Below are 26,737 nucleotides of genomic sequence, written 5' to 3'. Positions count from 1 at the left end.
ATGACTAACCTCGTATTGTGGATGGATTATCTCAGTTGATCTCCTGACTGAAGTTTGGTCTGTTTACAGCATCCTGCCATGCAATTACATTTGTCCCTAACCTTCGGGAACCCTCATGTTAACTTTTATCGAGTGGAAAAAAGTTAGCGTTCATCCTCCAGCTTCACTGTTTATATTATGCTAACATAGCTGTGTCGCTAGCAATCACGTAGCACATCATTATATTCCACCTAGCAAAACTTACAAAATGTCACTGCTGTTTAGTTTTCTGTCTTCATTTATGTTGGAAGTGATAGCAGAGCTGTACGTCTTAATTTGTTTCGGAAATCCCTCAGTCAGAACATGGTATATTATATTAAGTGGAAACTAGCGAGCTAACTTCCTGTTAACTTCTAACTAACTTCTAAAATTTCATAAATTCGGTTTTCATGGATGCCTGGATGTTAATGGAAGTTAATTGTGACTCCTGGTAGAACAGCAAAGCTGATCATTTTATTACACATGAAAACATTTACACAGTTTGTATGCTGCTGCGATTGTCTGATTTTGGGACCTGCAGCAGAATTGGGGCCCAGGCATGGCTAATGACATCAGACTTAAAGACCGAATTGGAGAGATACCCAAAACTTTACGAGTGGCCAAATCTACAATATGGTAAACTCTTAAAAGCTCAGCTAAATTAAAATACTTGAAAGACCACTGTTGGGTCTGTGTTTCCACAAACCCCGCTAATTCTAGAGACTTATTCATCATGAAGAAAACAAGACAGTCGATCGATCCATTACTTGCGCAAGGGAGGCCTCTCATCTGTGTCCAGCATGACAAATGACCACAATGGTGGCCTCCTCTCGCTGCCTTTTATTGACAACTTCAAACATACGCACCATGCGCTCAACGGCAGCACATTTACATCAGTCAGACAGCGCACACAGTCATATAAGATACACACACACTTAAGCCAAGCCTACTCATATTAGTAACTATGCATACACAAAGTCAGACTCAGGGAGCATCTCGCCACACATTTTTTCTCTCTCTCCTTCTCTTTATTTATGAACAAGTGACGTATTCTCTCCACCTGTCTAAGCGACGCACACAGCATACATCCCTAGTTATACACAAACATCTATGGGTACACTGAGGTTCATTACATGGAATATAAATGGAGCTGGCTCCAGAGAAAAGAGGTTAAAAATATTTAACCAACTCAAAAAACTACAGGCGGATGTTGTCCTATTACAAGAGACCCACAGACCTCTTAGAGGTTCGAATGAACTTAAAACACCTGAGTTTCCCAATGTGTTCTCAGCTTGTTATAATTCTAGACAAAGGGGAGCAGCAATTTTAATACATAAAAATATTAATTTCACAGTACTCGATACAGTTATAGATCCAGAGGGCAAGGCAAGGCAAGTTTATTTGTATAGCACAATTCAACAACAAGGTGATTCAAAGTGCTTTACAGAGACATTAGAAACAAGAACAAATAAAAAGCATGATTTAAAATTGAATAAAACAAGCAAATAAACTAACTAACTAATTAACAAACAAACAAACAAACAACAGTATATAAAATCAAAACAGATAAAATCAGAACAGTAGATAAAATCAGTAGTTAAATGTAAGTTTTGAAATTTAAGCTTAAAGTGTGGATTTGGTGCTTTATTCAAATGCAGCTGAGAACAGGTGAGTCTTCAACCTGGATTTAAATAAACTGAGTGTTTCAGCTGATCTGAGGGCAGATTCTTAATCATTAAACTATCTATACGTGATAAAAAGCTATGTATTGCAAGTGTATATGGTCCAAATGTTGATGATCCCTCATTCTTTCACGGTTTTTTCAGTGCACTCTCTGAACACTTAGATGGCACACTTGTTCTTGGAGGTGACCTCAACCTTGGACTAAATGAAGACATGGATAGGCTCAATACAGCGGGAACTCAGCGTAATTGGCAGTCCACAAATATAATCAAAATACGCAAAACAAAACTAGAATTAAATGAGATAATTGATAAAAAAACAAAATTCTTAGTACAAAGACTACGCCTACAAAATTATGAACATGGTAATAAATCCGGTCAATTTCTAGCAAACCAGCTAAAAATAAATAAAGAAAAAACAACTATATGTGCTGTTCAAGATTCATCTGGGAACACATTATATGAACCGATACAAATAAACAACATTTTCAGGGATTTCTATAAAACGTTGTATTCACCACAAATAAACCCATCTAAAAAAGAAATTGATCAGTTTTTGGACAACATAACTCTTCCAAAATTATTGGACACTCAAGCAATGGCACTGGATTCACCACTGACACCAGGTGAACTCCAGGAAGCCCTGATAAGTATGCACAATAATAAGGCTCCAGGTCCAGATGGCTTTCCTGCAGAATTCTACAAAGAATTCTGGTCGATTCTAGCACCAGTTTTCTACAGAACGTTGTTGGAAATTAAAGAAAAGGGCAGACTTCCATCAAATATGAATTCTGCAAACATTAATCTCCTGCTAAAACCAGGCAAAGACCCTGTATATCCCTCAAGCTATCGTCCAATATCCCTTATAAATGTAGACCTTAAAATAATCTGCAAAGCTCTCTCAAAGAGACTGGAGAAAATAACCCCCCTCTTAATTCATCCTGACCAAACTGGTTTCATAAAAGGTAGGCACTCATCAACAAATACACGTAGATTACTTAATTTGATAGACTACTCATACAGTAAAAACCTAGAAACTACAATATTCTCTTTAGACGCAGAAAAAGCATTTGACAGAGTTAACTGGAAATTTCTATTTGCAACTTTACACAAATTTGGTTTTGGATCCTCTTTCATAAACTGGTTAAAAATATTATATAATTCCCCAACAGCTTGTGTTAGAACAAATGACCAGACATCCTCCAGCTTCTTTCTCTTGAGGGGCACCAGGCAGGGATGCCCACTCTCCCCTTCACTATTTGCAATTTTTATTGAACCACTAGCAGCAGCAATTAGACAGAATTCAGTAATTAAGGGCATAAAATGCAAGAACGTGGAACATAAAATCAGCCTTTATGCGGATGATGTGTTACTCTTTCTTAAAATTCACAAACCAATATCTCTGGGGTGATTGAATTGATAAACTCTTTTGCAAGAATATCAGATTACTCAATTAACTGGTCAAAATCTACAGTCCTACCGATTAATTGCTCCTTCCATAATTCCTCTTCTACACCACTGCAATCGGGAAATATAAAATATTTAGGTATTAATGTTTCTCCCAAGCTTGCAGATCTAACTAAATTAAACCATATCCCACTTTTAAAGAAGGTAGAAGATGATCTGGCTAGATGGAAATGTCTACCCATATCACTCATGGGAAGGGTTGCCGCTATAAAAATGATGGTCTTACCAAAAATAAATTATTTATTCTCAATGATCCCAACTAAACCGCCACAAGATTGGTTCAGATCTCTAGATTCATGTATGTCCAAATTCCTTTGGAAAAATAAACCCCCACGTATAAGCTTAAAAACACTACAAAAGACCAAGGATAAAGGAGGACTAGAACTGCCTAACTTTCAGCACTACTTCTTAGCCAACAGGCTTCAGTTTATCTCAGGATGGCTAAAACACACCCTCTTAGATGAACCTTGGCTAGATGTAGAACAATCACTCTGCAATAATCTAGAGATCTCAGACCTACCATTTATCAGCTCAAACATCCAACGACATGAATGCTTTAAAAGCATCAACATCAGCTCTTCTCTGACAGCATGGTGGGAGTTTCTAAAATTGACGGCGTCTTCATTAATCCCATGCAAACGTACACCTATCTGGAACAACCCTGACATATTACAAAACAATAATATGATAAACTTTTCAGATTGGAGTGATAAAGGAATCAAATATTTAGAACATATACTAGAAGGAACAGAATTTATTTCATTTGACGGACTAGTTACACAATATGGGATCAACAAGAAAAGATTTTTAGAATATCAACAAATTAAATCCATAGTAAAAAAGAAATTTCAACCGGGTCAAGTTGAACTACAAACACCACCAAGTGTGGTTCAATTTCTTACTCTTAAACCCCCCAAATTACTATCCAAAATATACAGAATGCTTTCTAAAACAGATGAATCAATATCACTTCCTATTGCAAAATGGGAAGCGGATTTATCAGTTAACTTAGACCTAAACTTCTGGTCTCAGATTTGCTTAAAAACCTTTCATCTAATTAGAAATCCCAGTCTTCAATTAATTCAATACAAAATATTACATAGAGTGCACTATACAGGTCATCGGATGTTCAAGATGGGCTTTACGTCTACCAACAACTGCTCACACTGCCAAACCAATTCACCGGACAATTATATCCACGCTCTTTGGTTCTATCCACCAGTTCAGAAGTTTTGGCGCGAGATATGTGAAGACTTATCGAAGTGTCTGAAATGTAACATTCCAACTTCCCCCTTAGTGTGTTTGTTGGGCAGCTTAGATAATGTCACTTCAGAAAAGAATATCGCCCATATGGTTTTCACTGCCCTATGCATAGCCAAGAAAACAGTCCTCATGAACTGGAAAAATAAAAATAATCTTAATTCTAACCAATATAGAAATTATCTATTAGATTACATTAGTCTTGATACAGCCTCTGCCACCACATCAGATCAATTGCTCTGGGCTCCTTTGATCAGCTCCATCACCTAGTAGGGGTGGGGGGTCATAGTTTGGTCCCGCCTTCACTGTTGTGATTGGTGTGGGGGTAGGGACAGGCTTAGGGCGTCGGGGGGTTCCCCGGAGGCATCTTCCTTGGGGGGCTCAACCCGGGGTAGCGGTCATGTCCGGTTAGGGGCTCTGTTGGCTCTCAGGTGACTGTTTCCTCGCGGCTGCGTGCAGCGGGGCTAGGGGAGGGTCTGTGCTGACGGACGTGGGTTACTGACCTGGTAGCCTGGCTGCCCCTGGGTGGGTCTGGGATGGGCGTGAGGTTCTGGGGGCGCTCCGTCTCTGGGCTGGGACCCGGACCGGGCCTCGGGGGCTTGGGTCCTGGTTGGTGTGTTGCCGGGGTTGTGGGCGGGTGGGTGCATGGGGGCCCAGCCCTGGAGCAGGGTGCCGCCGGTGCGTCGAGCCACCTGGGGGGCTCTTCAACTGGTGGGGGAGATTGTCACATCTTGCAGGAGCTTTCCTCTCCTCAGGAGCTCCCTCTGCAGGAGGGGGAGATACAGGAGAGGTGGAGGAAGATCTCAGCCTGGGTGTTTATTGTCTTATGTAGTCTGGAAGATGAGTGGATGGTGGGGTGGGTGCAGTTTTCTCTGTGGTGGGGTTGGGTGGACTGTCCCGGGCTCTGTGGGGCCGGGCGGCGCTGCTGCACTGGGCCCGGTCTGGATGGGCCTGGGCCCCCTTTCCCTGGCGGGTCACGGAGTATGGGGGTGCCTACTGGGGTCAGCGGGGGAGCTGGCCCCAGGGAGGGGTCACTTGCCCCTCCCTTCCTTCCCTCCCCATCTCCAGCTGCCTCCCTCTTCCCGCTCCACCACAACCACCCACACATGCAGGGCCTTGGAGTAGGGGTATGTCACCAGGGTGCAGAGGAGGCTACCCCCCCCCCCCCCCCTCTGTCCCCTTCTGGCTGCCTCTGCCTCAATTTTATCCCACAACTTAGACATTCACATTACTCACACTCTCATTACACATACATATAGGATCTTGGGGGTGGGCACGATACACGGAGTCCAAAGTACCATCAGGGTGTACACCCCACCCCTGGCATCGTTGCCCACCTCTCAATTTTAAATACACGTAGACATTGAGGGCTAGCAGGAGGGACCATGCGCTTACCTGCTGCTCTCTGGCAGGTAGCTCCAAGCCCTCCTGGGTTTTAAATGCACCTTAGAACACACATGCATCAACATTACAATGAGCGGGTGGAGGGAGGTTTGGAGTCTTCTCTCACCCCCATTCTCTGCGACCTGCTGGAGCAGGGGGGCTAGGACTAGGAGGAGGAGTTGGCCGTCCGACTGCGGTCTGGAGTGTGGAGCCTTCCTGCTGCTGCGGAGTCGGGGCGGTCTGCCTCCCCCCACCGCAGGGAAAAGGGAAACACCACCTGGGTCTGGGTGCAGTTCCCCCCTCCAGGGGCGGGGGCACCTAGACCCGGTTTGTAGAGTACGCTTGGGGAGTGTGATCGTGTGTACAACGTCTCTTTATGTCTGTCTCCACGTTGGTTGAGTGTGGAGTAAGTGCATATGAGAGCATGAGGGTGGGAATGGATGTTTGTATCTGTGTGTGCCTGTATGTCTGTGTCTATATGTCAGGTTGGGTGTCAGGCGCCACCTCTCTGGGGACATCTCAGGCCCTCCAAGGTTTGGAGGCCTATCTCCCCCTACCACCACTTCCCCTGCCAGTGGCGGACCCCCTCAGATATCGGTGCGTTGGTGGTTCTTTGTGTCCGGGGATGGGCGTCCAGGTACACACCGGCTCACTCCTTGGCGGCCGCTTATCGGGGCCTGGAGCCTGGGGCTCGCTCGGGCCACTTCGGAGGTGGGGTGCCTCGGTCACTCAGGCGCAGCTGGCTGCCGGCGGAGCTCACGGGCGCGTCACTGCAACTCCCCCTGGCTTCTGCTCCGCGGCTGCTGAGTGAGCCCTCATCTGGGACTCTCCTCAGCTCTTTCCGGGACAGTGGCGCAGCTGCCCCTCTGTTGGTCTTCCTTGGTCTCTTGTGTTCTGGGGGCCTCTGGATGTCTGGAGTTTTGATCTCCTCCACACCTGCTTCACGCCCTGGAGGACGGGGCTGTGGCCCCCCCACACCCTCTAGCAGATTATTACATGAAGGAACCTTTTAAAAAAACAAAAAACAAGCGCGTCCATGCTCACAGGTGTACACACGGGTGATCACACCCACAAACTACACCCTTTTTGGCTCCTACCTCAAAGCACACTGTGTTCTGTTGATCTTATGTGCTGCACAATAATGTTTAACATTTAGTATTTACTGTCATATTCCCATATATCATTGTGATGTTGTTTATTCTATTACTCTTGTTCTCTTCTGCTTGCTTTCTTTTTTCTTTCTCAGCAGGTGATCCAGGTGATTGATATATGCATTTTTTTTTCTCTGCCCGTTCTGTTGGTTTTTGTCTTTTGCCCTTCTCCCCCGTCCCTCTTCTCAGCTGTTTCTCTTTCCCTCTTTCTTTCTCCCCTTCTTTCCCCCAGTCAAGTCTGTCCCGTATTCAGTAAGTGAAGGGTCGTAAACGCAGGAAGCTTACATCAAAAGAAACAGATCTTTCAGATAGGATGTATCTACAATAAAACCTCCCCCAGTACAGAGTGGTTGGAGAGGTGGTCAGGATCAAAGGAATAGCTTTGATCCTACTGCTTAAACTAAGACTATACAAATTTAAGAAACACAATGGCAACATTCAACAATTAGACTTAACAACCACAAAAGTGAGTGATTACAGAATTCTTTCCTTGGTTCAGAGAAACCCCTTCACAACATCAAGCAAAGAGGTATTATTGTCAGAGTGTATAATGAGGACATGGATTCATGAATGTAAGGGTATATAAATAGGTGAAAAGAACTGGACAGAACACACAGGAAGTGGAAGGCCAGGCAAGGCTTTATCAGGACACATCTAAAAAAGGAAGCCTAGACAGTTCTAGAAAAAAAATCTTGGGATGGATGACATCAACATTAACTTGTCTGACTGACTCACAATAAATGATGACCCAAGTATTACAAGCAATCTTTATATTTAAACATATGTTACTTTTTCCAATAACTTTTGACCACCTTAAAAAAAAACCCCACATGTATAGCTACTAGAGATGAGCCGGTATTTGTATCTGTATTTGTATTTGTTGAGGAGGGAAAAGTATTTGTATTCGAGTAAAATTCAAAATAGGCATAAAAATCCAATTTTTTTTGCGTTACACTTCTAACAAATGTTATAGTGTAAGTATTCTTTAATTTTATTCATTATAATAATTATGGATATGCAATATTAGTTGATGTTTTTCCATAAATCCAGCAATAAACATGTAACAAAGAATGTCATTGAAAAGAAAATAACATAATAGCCATTGGCTGTTGTTTTTTATGTTCTTGCCAGATGGCTCAGCAGCAGCGGCAACACTCTTCAAATCCATGTGGGGAGTTTCAGCTAAGTTAGTGAGTGACTACACAAGCATTGTTTTAACCTTTTTAACCGAACGTAAACATTATTCTGTAAACAGCCTATTGTCTAAATTACCGAGCTAACAGAGCTACGTAAACAGAGTGAACATGAGAGCTCCCGACTGCAGACGTCAATAATGCAGTGCAATGGAATAATCTCCCGATCTACGCGAAAGTTTTAAACTGCGTCCGGAACCCAGTTAAGGTAAAATAAAATCGATTCAACAAAAATAGTGATGCCGTTCAGTCTTTTTTCACTCAGCTGAGCCTTCTCTGTTGCTGTGTGCAGCAGCGTCAGTCACCTCTTTCACACGTCACTCACTCAGCCGGCCATGCACTGCGGTCTCATAAGGAAACTCTGCTTTTTGATGTAAAGTTTTTCCTTGTTCCCGAATACAAATATTTTTTTAAAGTATTTGTTCGAAATAGCCCTCTGGCTATTAGATTTACAAAAGTTTTAATAGCTTCACTCTAACTAGTCCCTTAGGGATTTTGCGTATTCATACATTTTTAAGACAAAGATGGACTAAAATGTGTCCTATTTAAGTGCTGCCATGTTTTCTCTTGCTGAGCATGGATCCAGTGATGAGCAGCTGAAAATACAGCAGGAACTCTAGAATTCACATGATGTGAGTGTGCTGCTGAAACAAGTGCATTATGTAAGTTGAGTTCAAAAGTCTGTAAATAACAATTCAGAGTATAAAAGGAACGAAAAGTTTAAAAAAAAAAGTTTTAAATTAAGGCCTCTGTTTTTATGTACCACAAAATATAGGTTTCTGCTGCTTATATATTCTCATATAACACTGAAAGCAAGATCAAGTATATGAGCAATAGATCCTTGTCGCTGTTTGTTGTCCAAGTATTTGTTTGAAATAAGTATTCGTAAAAAACACGTTATTTGTGCCTTTCCAAATACCGTATTCAGGTTCGGCTCCACCCCTAATAGGTGGAGCCAAACTCTGGCACATTATGATTTAGGGAGGCATAAAGTGTCCTAAAACCAAAACTATATTGTGTTATGTTTGTTTGACTACCATCTAATTCTTTTTTTTTTCTGTAAACTTTAAATTGAATTTTCTGATTCATTGCTGACCTCTAGCAACATGCCTACACTGACATAGACCTGTGTGTTATTTTGCCAGAGGGCTATTGTCAGTCTCAAAGTACTTTAAGTGCTGTCTGAAAGGCTCACCTCAGGGCAAAAACATCCCTTTACTACCATAGCTTGTCTTCTATATCAGGCCATGCAAAGCAGACACTCAGCTGTGGTTCTTGGATCTAGCATGCAATGATTCTGTTCACCACATTATCAAACATCCCTTTAGAATATCAGAACTCACACACTGTCGATATTTTACACCTTTACAACAAGTTTAAATATGTATATAACTAAAGAGGCTCCAAATGATACTTGGATGGCAGGTTGCCTACTTTGAGTTCTTTTTTCATCTATAGTTTCGATATAGTCTAGATATGAAAGAACAAAGTAAATTTAAATTGTGATTGTTCCTGATTCCTATTGTCCTGTATCTGCGAGCTTGACTTGAAAATAGTGCACTTATAACATTTTCTTTTCTTCTTTAATAATTCCCACATTTTAAAGATACAGATAAATTTATTTTCTTGCACTCCTAGCTATAAAGGCTTATTTTACTTTCTTTACTGCTGACTGAAGTCCAGAGTGGATGAGAACTCTCAGCAACAGCTAACTGATAGGCTTGATGTGTAATTAATGGTCTGACACGGGCTAATGAAGCTAATGACGCTAACTGCGCTAGCATATGGGAGCCCCATGGGGATCCACACTTGGCACTCTAATTTAGATAAATGACGCCCCAGGTTATACTGGGCTATTTGCATTTAATTTGGTGGAGGCCATAGAAAAAGAGGGGATTAAACAGGGGATGGATGAGAGAGATCACAGAAAAGGTGTTAAGGGTTGGAAAAATGGGGACATGGAGGTGTTTATTCCAGTGAAGGTGCATGTATGTGTATGCTCTTGCCATATAAAGGGACTGAAAGCTGAGTGGGCTAATGGCAGAAACAGTTTTTGCAGTGTGTGGGAGAGAGAAATAGAGAGAGAGGGCAAAAGAGCACACCACTTAGCCACAACAGTGCATAATATTCTGAATGATTGCGTCATGCAACCAAAACGTCTGCGACACATTTGGGTGTGAACACTATACTTTTAGAACTTCAGATTAGGGTCGTGAGGCAGGACCTGCAGATATAAGATGTAGTCTAGCGCAACATCTTTGTTCTCAAGTTAGTCCTTAACTATTTGATGATGGGGAGGTCCAAATTGTGCAGCTGGGAGAGATCGGTGCCATTCATGACAAATTTCGCACAAGTGGTAGTTATCAAAGTCACAAAAACATAAACGCCTAAAACCAAGATTAGCCAGCAGATGACTGCATTGCATTGAAATGATCGGTGTTATCAAAATTTCAGTTTATTTGCTCAACAGATAGAAAGTCTCAAGAATAAAGTCGGGATTATATTTTTGGATTGGATCATTGTAGTATATGAGACATCAAGTGTCAAATCTATGTTGAAACCAAGACATACAATACTTCTTCAAAGAACTTAATTAGATTTACAAAAGTTTTAATAGCTTCACTCTAACTAGTCCCTTGGGGATTTTGCGTATTCACAGTCAGTAATTCATGAAGACACTTCAGATGACTGTCACCAGTTTTACATTTTTAAGACAAAGATGGACTAAAATGTCTCCTATTTAAATGCTGCCGATGTTTTCTCTTGCTGAGCATGGATCCAGTGATGAGCAGCTGAAAATACAGCAGGAACTGTAGAATTCTCATTATGTGAGTGCACTGCTGAAATAAGTGCATTAGGTAAGTTGAGTTCAAAAGTCTGTAAATAACAATTCAGAGTAGAAAGGGAGCGAAAAGTAAAAAAGTTTTAATTAAGGCCTCTGTTTTTATGTACCACAAAATATAGGTTTCTGCTGCTTATATATTCTCATATAACACTGAAAGCAAGATCAAGTATATGAGCAATAGATCCTTGTCACTGTTTGTTGTCCAATGTCAGTCACTGAACTCCTTTTGGTCCCTTTACAACTCATCTGCTGTTCTGTTCTGGTGTTTACAGGCAGTTGATTTCATTTCACTCCTGTAGTGCTCCCCACAGCGATCACAAGTGCCAGATGTTTGTTACATTTAGAACTCTGGAACTGGTAGTGTCTGTGCTCGTCTTTGTATTAGCTTAAAAGAATTAAAGAAGAATCAAGAATTAGTCAGTAGCAGTAAGGGCTCCTTTCTGAGACTCAGCTGAATCCGTTATAGTATAAACTGCTAGGTCCATAAATATTTGAACAACAACACAGTTTTTGCAGTTTTGGACAGCAAAGATATGACTGAATTGGATACCTTTAGCTTTTAGCTTTAATTCAAGGGTTTAACAAACAGTGCAAAGTGTTACAGTTACACATTTGCACTGTGAGTTAGTTTTGTAGCATTTGGATGAATCTCAGCAGAGAGTGTAGTCCTGCATACTTCAGTTTATATCTATTTTCAAGTTAATATATATTTATATTCAGTTTATACTATTGATTTGACTGCTTTTATCAGCAGTCAAATCAATAAACACAAGTGACACAGTTCCAATGGCAGCTATATGTTCCCATATGATTGTTGGGGTTTCTTTCTAATATTGAAAAGTCTTTACCGTACAATATAAAGCACCTTGAGGTAACTTTCATAACTAGGAATGCGCTTTAGATGTTTTGATAAAGGCTCATCTTGACTGTTATTGTGTGCAACCAGTGGTTTGCACCTTGTTGTAAACCTTTAATTACAGTCATGCGAAATGCAGTACTTTTTAAACCAATTAAATTAAAGTTGAAAGTTTTTTTTCCTTCAGTCAGATCTTTTTTTCATATTTAAAATAAATAAATAAATAAATATGTAAATGTCAAAATACTTACTTCCTATCTGTATGTGACTCTAACCTCAGTGGGATGTGGAGTCTAGAGCCATTTACATAATAATCTTTATTCTGATCTTAAGTATAATTTATTTAAAATGTAATTTTCAATTTTCAATCGCATTCTCGACAAGCTTAGTGTTCTATTGCTGTTCCACTCATTACCTAACTGTAATTTGGACAAGGGCTTTACACTAGTCTGTTTTTCGATAGTCTTCTTTCCCAATTTCTATAAAAATACTAACAATTTAACCTCACATAAACACATTTCAATGCTGACAAATTTTAGATATTCATAGAATAATATTTATTATTTGCTTCTTTTTTGTTGTTAAATTAAGTCTTTACATTTGTGGTCATCACAAAAAACATAGCGATGGACTGCTGATATCTGAAATGTAAAATGTTATTCAGTGTTTGCCTGCGATACTTTTCCATTAAATATCTGACTGTTCTGTTTTCCAAAATCCACCCACCACGGAACAAGAAAACTTGACCTTCAGCTGTAATGGGCTACATAACCTGTTGACTTGTGGGTAATGCAGTTTTTAATGGACTGGCTTGAACTTTTAGAGTCAGGAATATAGCAAGCATAACAGCATCCAAGAGAACCAAGAGAGAAAACAAGAAAGAAAAATGGTATTGAGAGGAAGAAATACAAAAACACCCTACCAGATAAGAATGTTTGGCTGTTATTGTTTTCCGTGTCTAACATCGTGAGACATGGCCTGTGGTATTCAGGAGATTTAATGCGGAGGAGAGAGTGAGGGATCCATAAAGCCTCTGCTCTCCTCCAACACCCCAGGGGAAGCCATCTTTAATTCATGAACACTATAAAAATAAAGGTTTTTCTCTGATGGCCCTGCAGCCTGTAACAAACTCTCACAGCTACATGGCACCGTGCAGATGTTAATGCTGTGGTTATGGATGGATACCGGCATGCGAGACCCAGGATATATTTTATGCAGAAATGAAGTCTACCTTTGGCTGTGCTGCTAAATGGATTCCAATATGCTTCGTGTTGATTTTTTTTACTCTGCAGAGATAAGACAGACACATGAAGGCTAGACTTTGTGTGGTACCAAGCTAGCATAGCTGGCTAAAATAAAAGAAGCAGTTACACTTCTTAATCTTAGAAAGATCCTATCGAATATAAACCAAGTTTCAAGACTTTCTTAACAAGCCCATATTCCAATTTATATGTAGCACATCAGTTTTGGCATTGGATCCTGTCATAGCTGTTAATCTGAAAGTCTTTTAACCGTAGCAAAACATCTTACTAATTGTGTAATTAACTATTTCTGTTAGTATCTATAATGGTGTACTGTCATTTCATTCCTTAAAGTATTTTCCAGTTTGAATGTTACAGAATCTCCCCCAACACTTGCCACAACTTGGGGGAAAATTGAGATAGAAGCTGGTACCAACTTCTGAATTCATAAGTCTCTGCAAATTAAAAGAAAAGGTGTATAGTTATCTACTGGAAAATCATATGGTATAATACAGTCTAGTACATATGGTACCAAAACATAAGACAGTCCGTGATATAAAAAACCCTGCAGTAAACCTGGTGTGACCTGGGCCTCCCCATAATGACAGCTCACCAAATAGATATATATATATGCCTTGTTCCAGTAATCTTCTCATTAATACATCCTGGTTGCTTAGTGCCAATGCTGGGTGTTGCCTGAGCCAGTATGGCTTTAGATATGTATCTCTTACTCATGTTCCAAGTTGCGCTTGGGTAGCATGAAGGGCCAGTCAAAAGTGGTCACAGTAGTAATAGGACCATTAGGAGTTGTAACCTCAAAAATTGGAAGAGTTGCTCCAACAAATTTGAGGTGTAACATCAAAGGTCTCTGTCCAAGGTACAGCTAAGCTACTCTCGTGTGTGTGTGTGTTTAAGAAAACACAGCAAGACTGACTACAGCATAGCAATATACTCCTGTTTTGTATGCTTTATGCTCTGTAAGTCTACTCGGATGGCATAAATATGTCAGAAAAAATTATTTACGCATTTGATTTAGTTATGTGTAAATGAATTTATATCAACTAGACAGGCAATTTTTAAAATACTATTTTTCACATCTTCTCAAACTGTTCTCTCCACTTTACTTCCCTTCACTGTCATTGTTGTCTATCTTAATGTCGTGCCTATTTTTGACTCAAAATGTTTAAAGCAGTGAAGTAAATAAAAATGCAAATATATTTAAACACATTTGTGGGTATGCTTAAAAAGTCACCATTGCCAAACAGTGTTGCCCTGAGAAGGCAGAAAAAAACACAATTCTAAACAGACAAAATGAAGAAAACTTAAATGGGACAGTCTCTACACAGACCTTGCACACACACACAAACAAATCACATTGTTTTATTTTATAGTTTATGTCATATCATTTTAATACATTTTTAAGGCAAATAATCTTCCCTTCATCTTACAGCATGTCCTCCTGTGACAAGTATCAAAAACGTGCTTTTTTCAAATGCTGCTTGACCAATTTTGTTTTGTTTTAATCATTTCTAAAAGCATTAACTAGACATTTGGCTTAAGAAAATTTCTGTTGCCAAAGGCCAATGCTCTGCAGAAGAGGGTTAATGTTGAACATTGAATTCATTGCTTATTATACTGATGCACTTTGTAGAATTCATGGTCAGATTAAATTATATTAACAGTATTCTCTCCCTAAACCTTGAGTCACATAAGTGTGAAAAATTATATCAGCAATATTATCTGGAGTTTGTAAGGATGTGGCTGTATTTTGCTTTGCAAGCTGTGACATGAGTTTTAACCTTAAAGCTGTACGAAATCCACAATGATATGGATAAATAATAGATGACCCATTAGAATGGGGATATGTTGCACATTGAGAATATAACCGAATACAACCCTTGTTAGAAGTTTAGAGTGTAAAAGGTTTACATTGGGACATTAAAGGCTCCTTTCACTTATGCTTCCAAAGTTAAGGAAAATGCATGGCATGAAGTAAAATGCCATCGTACCAAAAAAAAAAAAAAAAAAAAAGATTGTTATTTTTTTCCTAAATACTGACTTAAACCAGACAGTCCCATGTATCTGTTAGCAAATAAGCCTGCATTTTAGCACTCCCACTCATGCAAGGACCTCATTTGCTACCAACCACCACAGAATGTGAACTTAATGGAGATGCTTGATTATTCCATTACACTGCTGTTTGCTCTTCTTATTTGTCCCCGGTGGTCTTACCCTTTCTTGCATTAACCTAGAATACTACTGGGACACGCATCAGGGTGGAAATGATTTTATAATTTGTGTGTATTGTACAGTATTCGTGGATCTGAAAGTATACAGTGAATGGCAAATTTGAGGTTTTTTAATACATGATTTATGTGGAAAAAAATGAATAATTTGTGGTCTGTGCTTCTCTGTGGCAGGGAGAAGGAAATCCATGATTGACAGCATACTTCCTGCTCTGTAAGTACGGCAGCTGACAAGGTCGTGTCAAATGAAATGATTGGTGAGGAGAAGTGTTTGGGAAAATATTCTTTCTTTCTCTCTCACTCTTTGTCTCTGCCCTGATCACACTAAGTGTATTCAGCTGTGTCTAGAGCAAACTGGCGATGCAGTAATTTATGAATGAGAGGCGAATAGTAGTGAAAGGTAGCAGATACAGCAGATGGCCTGTCAATCTGCTTAGAGCTGAAAGACAAAAGATGAATGACAACTTTGTTCCTCAAGCCTGCATTTGTCCTGCTATATAAATAGTAATCTTACACAAATACCTGTGCAAGTATTTCATATCAGAAGAACAATTTGATGAGGGTCTTTGTCCCAGCATACCAGTGCTATTGTTCTACACCTCTTCAAAGCAACAGATCTGTCTGATTATGGAGCGCTCTCTCTGAAGGTCAAAGAGTAGCTTTTGCATCAGGCGTTTCATTTGCTATGCAAAATTAGTTCTTGGTTTGACTCTGAAATTGATTGCTATTAAAAAGCCTACTTTGAATTGTAATTGCACATAATAGAGCCATTTAAGACTCATTGAACAAACTACATAATTGTTTTGGGCAGTTTTCTCCCTCACTATGGCTGCTCAACATGTTTTTTTATGTCTTAGCATATTTGCCTAAAATATGTTGCTATAAAATCGATCTAATAAGACATCTACTACTTCTACTTCACCAATGTAAATTATATAATATAAACAACACACAATTGAAACTAGCAGTGAAACTAGCACTAGTGAAAATTTTAAATAAATTCCTAAAATATGAAAAAACAAACGATAAAATGAGGGGCTAGATATTATACACAACACTGTAACCAAGGAACTTGTTAATGCTAGTCAGTCACAGCAGCTTTTAAAGTAAGTTAGCCTAGTTGTAAGCAGAACAATAAACCTTGTCTACAGCTAGTAATGTACAGCTAAACATTGCAAACTTGCATCAAATTCATATCCAGCAAAACGTTCAGAGATTTATTTTTCCTCCATGAACTTCAATTCCATTGAATAAAACTGAGTTTGAGAAGTTTTTCCATTTAAATGCTGATGTGTCATAGATATTGCACTCAAGTCATTGCTCAGCAAAAAGCGTAGCTTATGATCCTTCCTAAGTTACATTTTCTTAATGTCAATCTCTAATTGGATTATTTTTTTCTCAAATTTAACTGCAGATTATCACTGAAATTATTGTTGGTTTCTAAAAGTACAATTTAATGTAAAGGTCTGATATAATGACGATTATAAATAAATGATAAATGTATGAAGTTAGTGTCGATAGTTGAATGCTGCACTTTTCCTATATGCTTTGAATTTTATATGAACGTTTTACTGCACAAATGCTTTTAATTTGTTAGAGAAATGTAGCTGCTATGCCTACATCCTCTGAAATGATGTGTCTGTCACCTCAATTAAGATCAAGTCAGAAAAGGCATACAGATGGCAATACACTGGCACTGTCAAGTGTTGTTACACTTCGAAATGAAGCCGTGAGCTCAAAGAGCAACATTTTGTTTTACTTCTGAAAGCATAACGAGCCTTAAAAATTCTGTGACATGTTCAGGCAAACCCACGGGCAAAAGTTGCCCCCTCGCTACATCATTTATTGAAAAAGAGCTTTAAAGTGTGGTGATGTAGTTTTGGTTACAGCTGGGAGACGGCATCTAACTCGAACTGACAAAGAGTGGAGTGGGTGTTGGACGAAGAGCAATAGTTATCTTGATTTTGAGATTTTTGTGGTTTGCTCAGGTGTGACACCAACAGTTTGCTGATTGTGTACTTAAAACTCCACTGGAATAATGGTGATTAATGTAATTGTGTTTTATTCAACTACTTTTGATTAATGTTGATAATTGGAAATTAAATTAGAATGTCAGTTTAATTAAATGGTTACTTTTATTAACAGGCATATTATGTATTTAAGGGATTATTGGTATTACAGTTTGTCAGGATTTCTTATTTTAACTTTCAGGAACTTTAAAGACAGCAGTGGTTAGCATTGCACATTTCTAAGAATAAAATTAACAGAAAAAAAACAATGTGTCTTTGTGTGGATTAGAGAAATCAAGAAGCCTTCAATAAATCAAAAAATTTATTTTAAGACAAATACTGGGAGGAGTGAACCAAATTGCCAAATTAATGCTAAATTAAGTGACACCATGTTTAATACAATTTTGGATTAAGATGTACAGGAAAAGTTGAAAATCACTCAATAATTGACATGAACAGCAACAATCAATCAACATCAATTTGTGATGTCAATGATGCTGGTAAAGTTATCCAGATTTTTGCTTTTCCTAATGTCAATAGAAAGATAGTAAAAATAGATGGTTATTTGTCCATTTATTTATACTTTTTGTCAAGGTTCAAGGTTCTTTATTTGTCACATGCATAGTTATACAAGTATAACACACAGTGAAATGTAGCCTGACACGCTCCTCGACATGTGCAAAAAAATTGGGGGGGGGGGGGGGGGGGGGTGTAGAGGAGAAACATTATATATATATATATATATATGTAGTATATACATTGGGTGAATGTGGAGTAGTAGCAGCAAGCAGGTGAATTCTGTACATTAATAAGAATAGACATCTGACTATTTTACAGGATAGACAATATAAACATATTTAAAATTAAAGGAATTGAAATGTACATTGTGCCTTGGTTTAGTGTCTGGAAGAGTCCTGTCTCAGTCAGTTATAGATGATGTGAGAGGGCGGGTGTGTGTGTTTAGGGCACGGATGGCTTGGGGATAGAAGCTCCTCTTGAGTCTCTCTGTCCTTGCCCGGAAGATGCGGAACCTTCTACCAGATTGCAGAAGTTGGAACAGTTTGTTGCCAGGATGGGACGGGTCCTTCAGTATCTGCGCTGCTCTAGTCCGGCATCTCCTGGTGTAGGTGTCCTGAAGCGGGGGGAGAGCAATCCTGCAGCAGCGTTCTGCTGTACGGATCACTCTCTGGAGAGCTTTTTGGTCCTTCACACAGCTGTTCCCAAACCACGATGTCATGTTCTGTGTGAGGATGCTCTCCACAGCGCCTGTATAGAAAATCCTGAGGATCTTTGGAGAGACCCTGAACTTCCTCAGTTGTCGTAGGTGATACAGGCGCTGCCTAGCCTTTTTGGTCTGGACCTGAATGTGGGCAGCCCATGTCAGGTCTGAGGAGATGTGAACACCAAGATACTTGAAGGATTGCACCCTCTCCACTGGAGCTCCATTGATGATAATGGGTTTGTAGTCTCTGTGCTGACCCCTTCTGAAGTCCACCACCAGCTCCTTAGTCTTGCTGACGTTCAGCTGGAGGTGGTTGTCCTGGCACCACGATGCCAGATTCTTCACTTCATCCATGTAGGCCGCCTCATCGTTGTTGGAGATGGCACCCAACACCACTGTGTCGTCAGCAAACTTCACAATGGTGTTGGAGCCATGGGTGGCCACACAGTCTGAAGTGTAGAGGGAGTAGAGCAGTGGCGAGAGGACACATCCCTGAGGTGCTCCTGTGTTGATGGTGATGCTGTTGGAGAAGCACCTGCCCACCCTCACCACCTGAGTTCTGCCAGTGAGGAAGTCCAACACCCATGCACACAGACGGCAGTTAAGTCCCAGATCCCTCAGCTTTGTGAACAGTCTGCAGGGCACTATTGTGTTAAACGCTGAACTGTAATCAACAAACAGCATTCGCACATAGTTACCCTGTTTCTTGTCCACATGGCTGAGAGTGGTGTGTAGGACGTGGGCGATGGCATCCTCTGTGGATCTGTTGGATCTGTAGGCGAACTGCAGCGGATCTGTGGTGTCTGGGATGGAGGAGGAGATGATGTTCTTCAGCAGCCTCTCAAACACCTTCATTACTACCGAGGTCAGTGCAACTGGCCGGTAATCGTTCAGGGATCAGGGTTTGCTGTTCTTGGGCACAGGGATGATGGTGGATCTTTTGAAGCATGTGGGGACCACAGACTTCGCCAGGGACTCATTGAAGATGTAAGTGAACACACCTGCTAGCTGGTCAGCACAGCAGCGCAGCAGACGGCCGGTGATGCCGTCTGGCCCCGCCGCTTTCCTTGTGTTCACTCTCCTCAGTGCCGCTCGGACGTCATGCTCCGCGATGCTGGTCACCGGTCTCTCGCTGATGACGTCACTGTCCTCGGTAGTCAGGCGGTAGATAGCATTAGCCGCCTGGCTAACCTCGAAACGGGCGTAGAACTGATTCAGCTCGTTGGTGAATGCAGAGTCAGCGTTGATCAGCGCAGTGTCCCTGGCTTTGTAGTCCGTAATGGTGCGTAGTCCGTGCCACATACTCCGTGTGTCGCCCTGGTGGAAGTGGGACTCCACACGTCTTTTCTGTCCATGGAATTCAGTCTGAAGTACATATATGGAAACTTAAGATATACTGAACATCTTTTAACATACACTTTCAGTAACATGATCAATATTGTGTTGTGCGAATATATATGTATATACATATATATTTTAAATCTGTGGATGTCACATGAAAAATCGATATGAAAAATGCAACAAGTTAAATTACATGTACAAAAAAAGATAAAAAAGAGAGGGAATCTTATAACTCCTGCAGTGATAGGTATCAAGTGAAAGCCACTGCATTGTGTGTGAGGCTGTAACAGAAGGTCAGCAGTTAAATGAACTTTTGTTCCATTTTACTGAGAGGAGCCTTCATCTGCATTTAGCTAGAAGTAATGAAAGTGTGGTAGAGCATTGAAGATTGATGCCAAGGAACTCCCAGACCTCTTTCCTCTGCTTTTTACTCTCTCTTATTCATCTATAAACACTCTGTTCTTTCCTTGCTTCCTGTTTTCAACTATGTTTCTTTGTATCTCTGCCACTGCTTTTGTACCATTTTCACTGTATCCGTCTTCTCTCTTCTCTAAAACTCTTCATATAATTGTCACACTCACATGTCTCCTCTCTATCTAAATCCCCCTTTGTAATCACTAAAAAAGAAACCGATGCAGTGTCTAAACAGGGACAATTCAGATCTGTAATCGATTCACAGCTCCTCTGAGCTATAAAACGATAAAATCACAATCATTAGTATAACCAACAATTGTTGTGTTCTTTTGTTATTTTGGTTTTTAGGGTAAGTGCAATAATTGCCTCTGCTAATACAAAGAAAGGAAAAAAAACACAAAATATACTGTTCTTTATATGTTTGTTGATTTACTTGTAGTTATTATTGGCATTGTTAATGCTGACTGTTATACTGTATACATGTAGTCATATGTCTGGTGACGATAAACATAGCAGTCAATCACAGAGGCTTATCTTGTATATATCTGTATATTGCATTGTAAAACTTGAAAAATAAATACAAAATATTTTATTTGTTGAGATGTTTGTTAAGATGAGGTCAAATGTCATCTGGCTTTATCTCTGTGAGTAGCATCTTGCATCCTTAGCATGGCTTTGACTCACACCGGGCACATTTCTGATGTTTGTTCTGTGCATAGTTTTTCCTTTTTTTTCCTGACTCCGACTTCCTGCCCCTTTTTATTTATTCTCTTCAGCTTGATAAAATTGTGTACAGAAAGAGGTCCAGCATCACTGTTTAGCAACGCTGAGTGTGGAACCCCTTCTGGGACACATCCACACCCAAAGTTTGTCTGGAGCAACTCTTGAAAGGGGGTTAAAGTAACCACAGTTGTAAGCCATTCAATTGCTAATAATAATTTTAAAATTAAATGGCCTAGTGTAAAGAATACTTAAGGACAAGTAACATTACAGTATAAAAAGGCTTAAGATAAGTACAATTACACAAAAATGACTGTAGTAATGAGAAGAGTTGTAACTTATTCGCAACCAATTTAGTTGCTATTTCAAACCCGCATCACCAACTTTCATGTCAACATGATTATCTTTTTGTGTCCTTTCTTCTTTCGTTTTTCTTTGAACCAGTTAGCAATCAATAAGCTGCCAAGTATGAACTGGTCAATGTATGCAGAATAAGGGCCAGTAAGTTTGACAACCAGTCTGGTGCTGTTCTTTATTTATTCTCTCTCTCTCTCTCTCTCTCTCTCTCTCTCTCTCTCTCTCTCTCTCTCTCTTTTTTATCCTACCACAAGCGGTTATTGATTGGGCAGTTCATTTGCCCATTCATGGTGGACTTTGATGGAATAGCGTATAAAAAGCACTGTTAAACTTGATGACATGCTGAGACACTAGCTGGGAGATTTTATAAACCTGATCTTCACTCAGATAACACAGACACATACACAAACAGACACGCAGTCAATGCATGCATGTGATACCAGCCACACTGAGATTTAATGATGCTGTTAAGGAGCTGTATTGAACCCAGAGTTGGTTTTACTGGCCAAAACACAACCAACACATATACTATCCTACAGTCTCGACAAATTCTGCATCCATAAACACAAACTTGCACACACACACACACTTACATTTACTTAGATCCACTACTTAACTTGCCTTAACAGCTTGTAACCAGCCTTCTCTCTGTCATTTTAATGTGTATAAATGAATCGCAGCCCCCTGTGGTGCTTTTACTCTTCATAATTGTGTGCTGAGAGGCTCTGGTCAGTCACTTAACCCAAGCAGCTTTTAACCACATTTATCAAATTTTATTCTTTGTCCCACACGAATGTAACATCCATTACCTTAAGTCAAATGAGGCAGTTTTAATCCGACCCAGGTGGTGGACTTTCATTGCACACTGCCTGGCTTACTTCCAAATAAGTCTCAGTAGACACTGCGTATGTCAATACAGTGGGGCAAAAAAGTATTTAGTCAGCCACCGATTATGCAAGTTCCCCCACCTAAAATGATGACAGAGGTCAGTAATTTGCACCAGAGGTACACTTCAACTGTGAGAGAGAGAATGTGAAAAAAAAATCCATGAATCCACATGGTAGGATTTGTAAAGAATTTATTCGTAAATTAGGGTGGAAAATAAGTATTTGGTCAATAACAAAAATACAACTCAATACTTTGTAACATAACCTTTGTTGGCAATAACAGAGGTCAAACGTTTACTATAGGTCTTTACCAGGTTTGCACACACAGTAGCTGGTATTTTGGCCCATTCCTCCATGCAGATCTTCTCGAGAGCAGTGATGTTTTGGGGCTGTCGCCGAGCAACACGGACTTTCAACTCCCGCCACAGATTTTCTATGGGGTTGAGGTCTGGAGACTGGCTAGGCCACTCCAGGACTTCCAAATGCTTCTTACGGAGCCACTCCTTTGTTGCCCGGGCGGTGTGTTTTGGATCATTGTCATGTTGGAAGACCCAGCCTCGTTTCATCTTCAAAGTTCTCACTGATGGAAGGAGGTTTTGGCTCAAAATCTCACGATACATGGCCCCATTCATTCTGTCCTTAACACGGATCAGTCGTCCTGTCCCCTTGGCAGAAAAACAGCCCCATAGCATGATGTTTCCACCCCCATGCTTCACAGTAGGTATGGTGTTCTTGGGATGCAACTCAGTATTCTTCTTCCTCCAAACACGACGAGTTGAGTTTATACCAAAAAGTTCTACTTTGGTTTCATCTGACCACATGACATTCTCCCAATCCTCTGCTGTATCATCCATGTGCTCTCTGGCAAACTTCAGACGGGCCTGGACATGCACTGGCTTCAGCAGCGGAACACGTCTGGCACTGCGGGATTTGATTCCCTGCCGTTGTAGTGTGTTACTGATGGTGACCTTTGTTACTTTGGTCCCAGCTCTCTGCAGGTCATTCACCAGGTCCCCCCGTGTGGTTCTGGGATCTTTGCTCACCGTTCTCATGATCATTTTGACCCCACGGGATGAGATCTTGCGTGGAGCCCCAGATGGAGGGAGATTATCAGTGGTCTTGTATGTCTTCCATTTTCTGATGATTGCTCCCACAGTTGATTTTTTCACACCAAGCTGCTTGCCTATTGTAGATTCACTCTTCCCAGTCTGGTGCAGGTCTACAATACTTTTCCTGGTGTCCTTTGAAAGCTCTTTGGTCTTGGCCATGGCGGAGTTTGGAGTCTGACTGTTTGAGGCTGTGGACAGGTGTCTTTTATACAGATGATGAGTTCAAACAGGTGCCATTCATACAGGTAACGAGTGGGGGACAGAAAAGCTTCTTACAGAAGACGTTACAGGTCTGTGAGAGCCAGAGATTTTCCTTGTTTGAGGTGACCAAATACTTATTTTCCACCCTAATTTACGAATAAATTCTTTACAAATCCTACCATGTGAATTCATGGATTTTTTTTTCACATTCTGTCTCTCACAGTTGAAGTGTACCTCTGGTGCAAATTACTGACCTCTGTCATCATTTTAAGTGGGGGAACTTGCACAATCGGTGGCTGACTAAATACTTTTTTGCCCCACTGTATATGCAATATGCTATCATTGTCTAAAATGGACTGCTCTAAGAATCTGCTTACTTTTTTGGTCATTAAAAGTTGTTGCAACCATTGTATATGTTTTTTCCTTTTTATTTTTACTTTCAGATAACGAGAGGAGATGATGCTTTTAAGGAAGGCTGATCTATTATGCTCTGTTTCAGCTGAAGCAAGTGATTTATAGCTCACATTCATAGTGGTATTAAATATAAGAAAAGGCAAAAGAATGAAAGTCCTGTGATCTCAATAACAAATAACATGGAAACATTTGCACCCAGGGTTGTACGAGGATTTTAATGTTTCCTTCATGAAACAATTTTATTTTTTTTATAGCATCAGAAACATTTCTTATTCATTTGAAACTTGTTATTATATAAAATAAAACCAGTTTTAATTATTTGCATGTGTGTTTCAGGTAAGATAATGGCATATAGGAAGGTGTGTGATGCCCAGGGTGGTCCGCTGGTCGGTGAGGTTCTGCACTGCTCTGGAGGTCTAGACCTTGACTGGGATCTGGACAAGGAAGAGCTGCAGGAACCGGGGCCAAGCATGGACCGCATGCAGATGCAACATATAGACTGCCAGAGATCAGGTGAGGTTTGATTTCATTTCATTTGCAATTCCCTTTAACACTTTCTGTTTGATAAGATATCTGCTAATGGTTTTAAAACCTTTAAGTACCCTAAAGCAAAACTTGAGTTTCTAAGCTTTGAATGTCTCCGTTTAAGTTGTGCCTGAAGTTCAGTATAAGCAAAAGCTCTCTATCCTATGCCTTCTGAAGCAAGTAGGCTAATCAGTTTAACGACTGAAAACCAAATATTGATTATTTTGTCTGTTTTCTCCTAATTACAGTAAAAGGTACATATTAGAAAGTTATAACCCAATCCAATCTGCCTGTGGTTAAAAAGACTGAGTTTCAAATTCTTTTCAGTATGATTGGCTTTATTATTGCCTGAGATTAATTCCATGATGATGTGCTAATATGCTCACAATGGTTATTTATTTGACATTAGTTCAGCATGTTAGCATTTACCTCCCTAAACTGAGTTTGATGCAATGTTATGGTTTTGGCAGAGAAAACAAACTAACTAACTAACAAAAGTATTGAACCCTTTTAATCTCATGACTGATTGATTAATTGATACTTTTATTTTGAACATGTAAATATAACTAAAATGATCATTCATAACTATATACAAGTCTACACACATACAATACACTCATAAAACACTTTTACAAACCAAAACGAGCTACATTTTTACATTGGCCTATAAACCCTGTGATTAAGACCCCACTAAATACATGTGCCTTGTAAAAATGATCTCTTTATATTTGTTTTTTAAACTGAGTTGTGTTTGAAATTATATCCATGTAACGAATACTCTAAGGAGCTTGGAAAGAAAAGCGGCTGGATTTCTTTAAGTTGCTTGAAGACGTTTCCCCTCTCATCTGAGAAACTTCTTCAGTTCTAAGGTCAAATGGTGGAGCGTCCCAGATTTAAGCCCTGTGGGAGTATCCCCCCACGAGGTACAATGGACCACCTAGTGATCCTCTACCTAATCACATGAGCCAAGGTGTTAAAACGGGTGTGGGTCATAATCAGCCAAAGTTCCGGGTGAGCTCATTGTGAAACCTAGCCCCACCCTATCATGTGATTTCCTGAGGTCAGATGGCCCAGGATGTGAGTGGGCGTTAAGGCGTCTGGGAAGGGATCTCAAAACTGGATTATAGATGGCAGAAAGTTGATGTCGTAAACCCCCGCCTCTGTTCAAAGATGGTCATGCACAGTGGACATAGATGGCTTCTTTCACTCCTCTTTCAAACCATCTGTCCTCTCTGTCCAAAATGTCAACATTGGCATCCTCGAAAGAGTGACCTTTATCCTTTAGATGCGGATGGACAGCCAAGTCTTGTCCTGTGGAGGTGGCTCTTCTATGTTGTGCCATGCGTTTATGAAGTGTAACAAATACCTTAATGAATACTTTCAGCTTGGGTTACTCTCGCCTTGATCAACATAAATGAAGACAAGCTTCATTAGAATACAATTATACTGCTCCATCACAGAGGGACACATTTTCTATATTCGTGCTGTTTATTGTTTTTAATCTTATGAAGTTATGTAGCGTTGTACTTTTTTTTAACTTCATCTTTACAATTGTTCCACACACGAACTCCTGTGACAGTAATGCTGTAATGTTGACTTTAATTGTGTTCAATGCTATAATTTCAGGGTGTTCAGACCCTGGTCCTGACCCTGACCCTGAACTGATGGAACCCATCCAGCCCTCTGTATCAGTTTCACCACATGGACGATTTGAACGACTTCAAGAAGATCCCAACTACATCTCCCACTTCACCAGGGCTCCTGGACATAAAGGACAAAGACGGCTGCACTGTTTCCTAGTCAAGTAATTTAAGAAGCACTGTACCTGCCCACACTCACCTTTGTAGAATTTCTTTCACTTTTGAACTTAGATCATATTGACAGTTTATGCATTACAATGATGTAGCAGATGATAATGAATAAGATATAGGAGTTTAAATATGGGAACAAATAAGACTGGAAAATAGAACCATGAAGCTATAAAATAAATATGGTGTAATTTCAGAATGGATGCCATTGCGTTTCTTGGTTATTACAACATACTTTTGCTCTATATCCTGCCTTTGACAAAACTTTGCAATAGCATTATTATAATTTAAAAAAAAAAAACAAATAAGCAAGGAAAGAGTAGTAATGCAATTTTGGAGTGAGTTAAATTTTAACCCATGCAGTCAAATTTTATCGTTTAAACTCTGT

The 26,737-nt window shown here is 40.1% G+C and overlaps 1 protein-coding gene across 1 annotated transcript in view; it reads left to right on the top strand.

Moving 5' to 3' along the window:
* Nucleotides 1-26,737, top strand: part of naaladl2 (N-acetylated alpha-linked acidic dipeptidase like 2) — a 526,866-nt gene that overhangs the window by 181,649 nt on the left and 318,480 nt on the right. Inside the window, exons 4-6 of the mRNA XM_085263600.1 lie at nucleotides 15,517-15,556; nucleotides 24,353-24,529; nucleotides 26,168-26,345. Of these exons, the coding sequence (XP_085119726.1) occupies nucleotides 24,361-24,529; nucleotides 26,168-26,345 (347 nt within the window). The 5' untranslated portion in view covers nucleotides 15,517-15,556; nucleotides 24,353-24,360. The remainder of the gene's footprint in view (nucleotides 1-15,516; nucleotides 15,557-24,352; nucleotides 24,530-26,167; nucleotides 26,346-26,737) is intronic.

This window comes from Mchenga conophoros, linkage group LG23 (assembly GCF_057382185.1).
Source record: "Mchenga conophoros isolate Kocher_MC1m ecotype Shallow Benthic linkage group LG23, M_conophoros_male_GT1.1, whole genome shotgun sequence".
Classification (NCBI taxonomy): Eukaryota; Metazoa; Chordata; class Actinopteri; order Cichliformes; family Cichlidae; genus Mchenga; species Mchenga conophoros.
The sequence above is the reverse complement of the archived record's forward strand: the minus strand, read 5'-3'. Positions and strand labels throughout refer to the sequence as shown.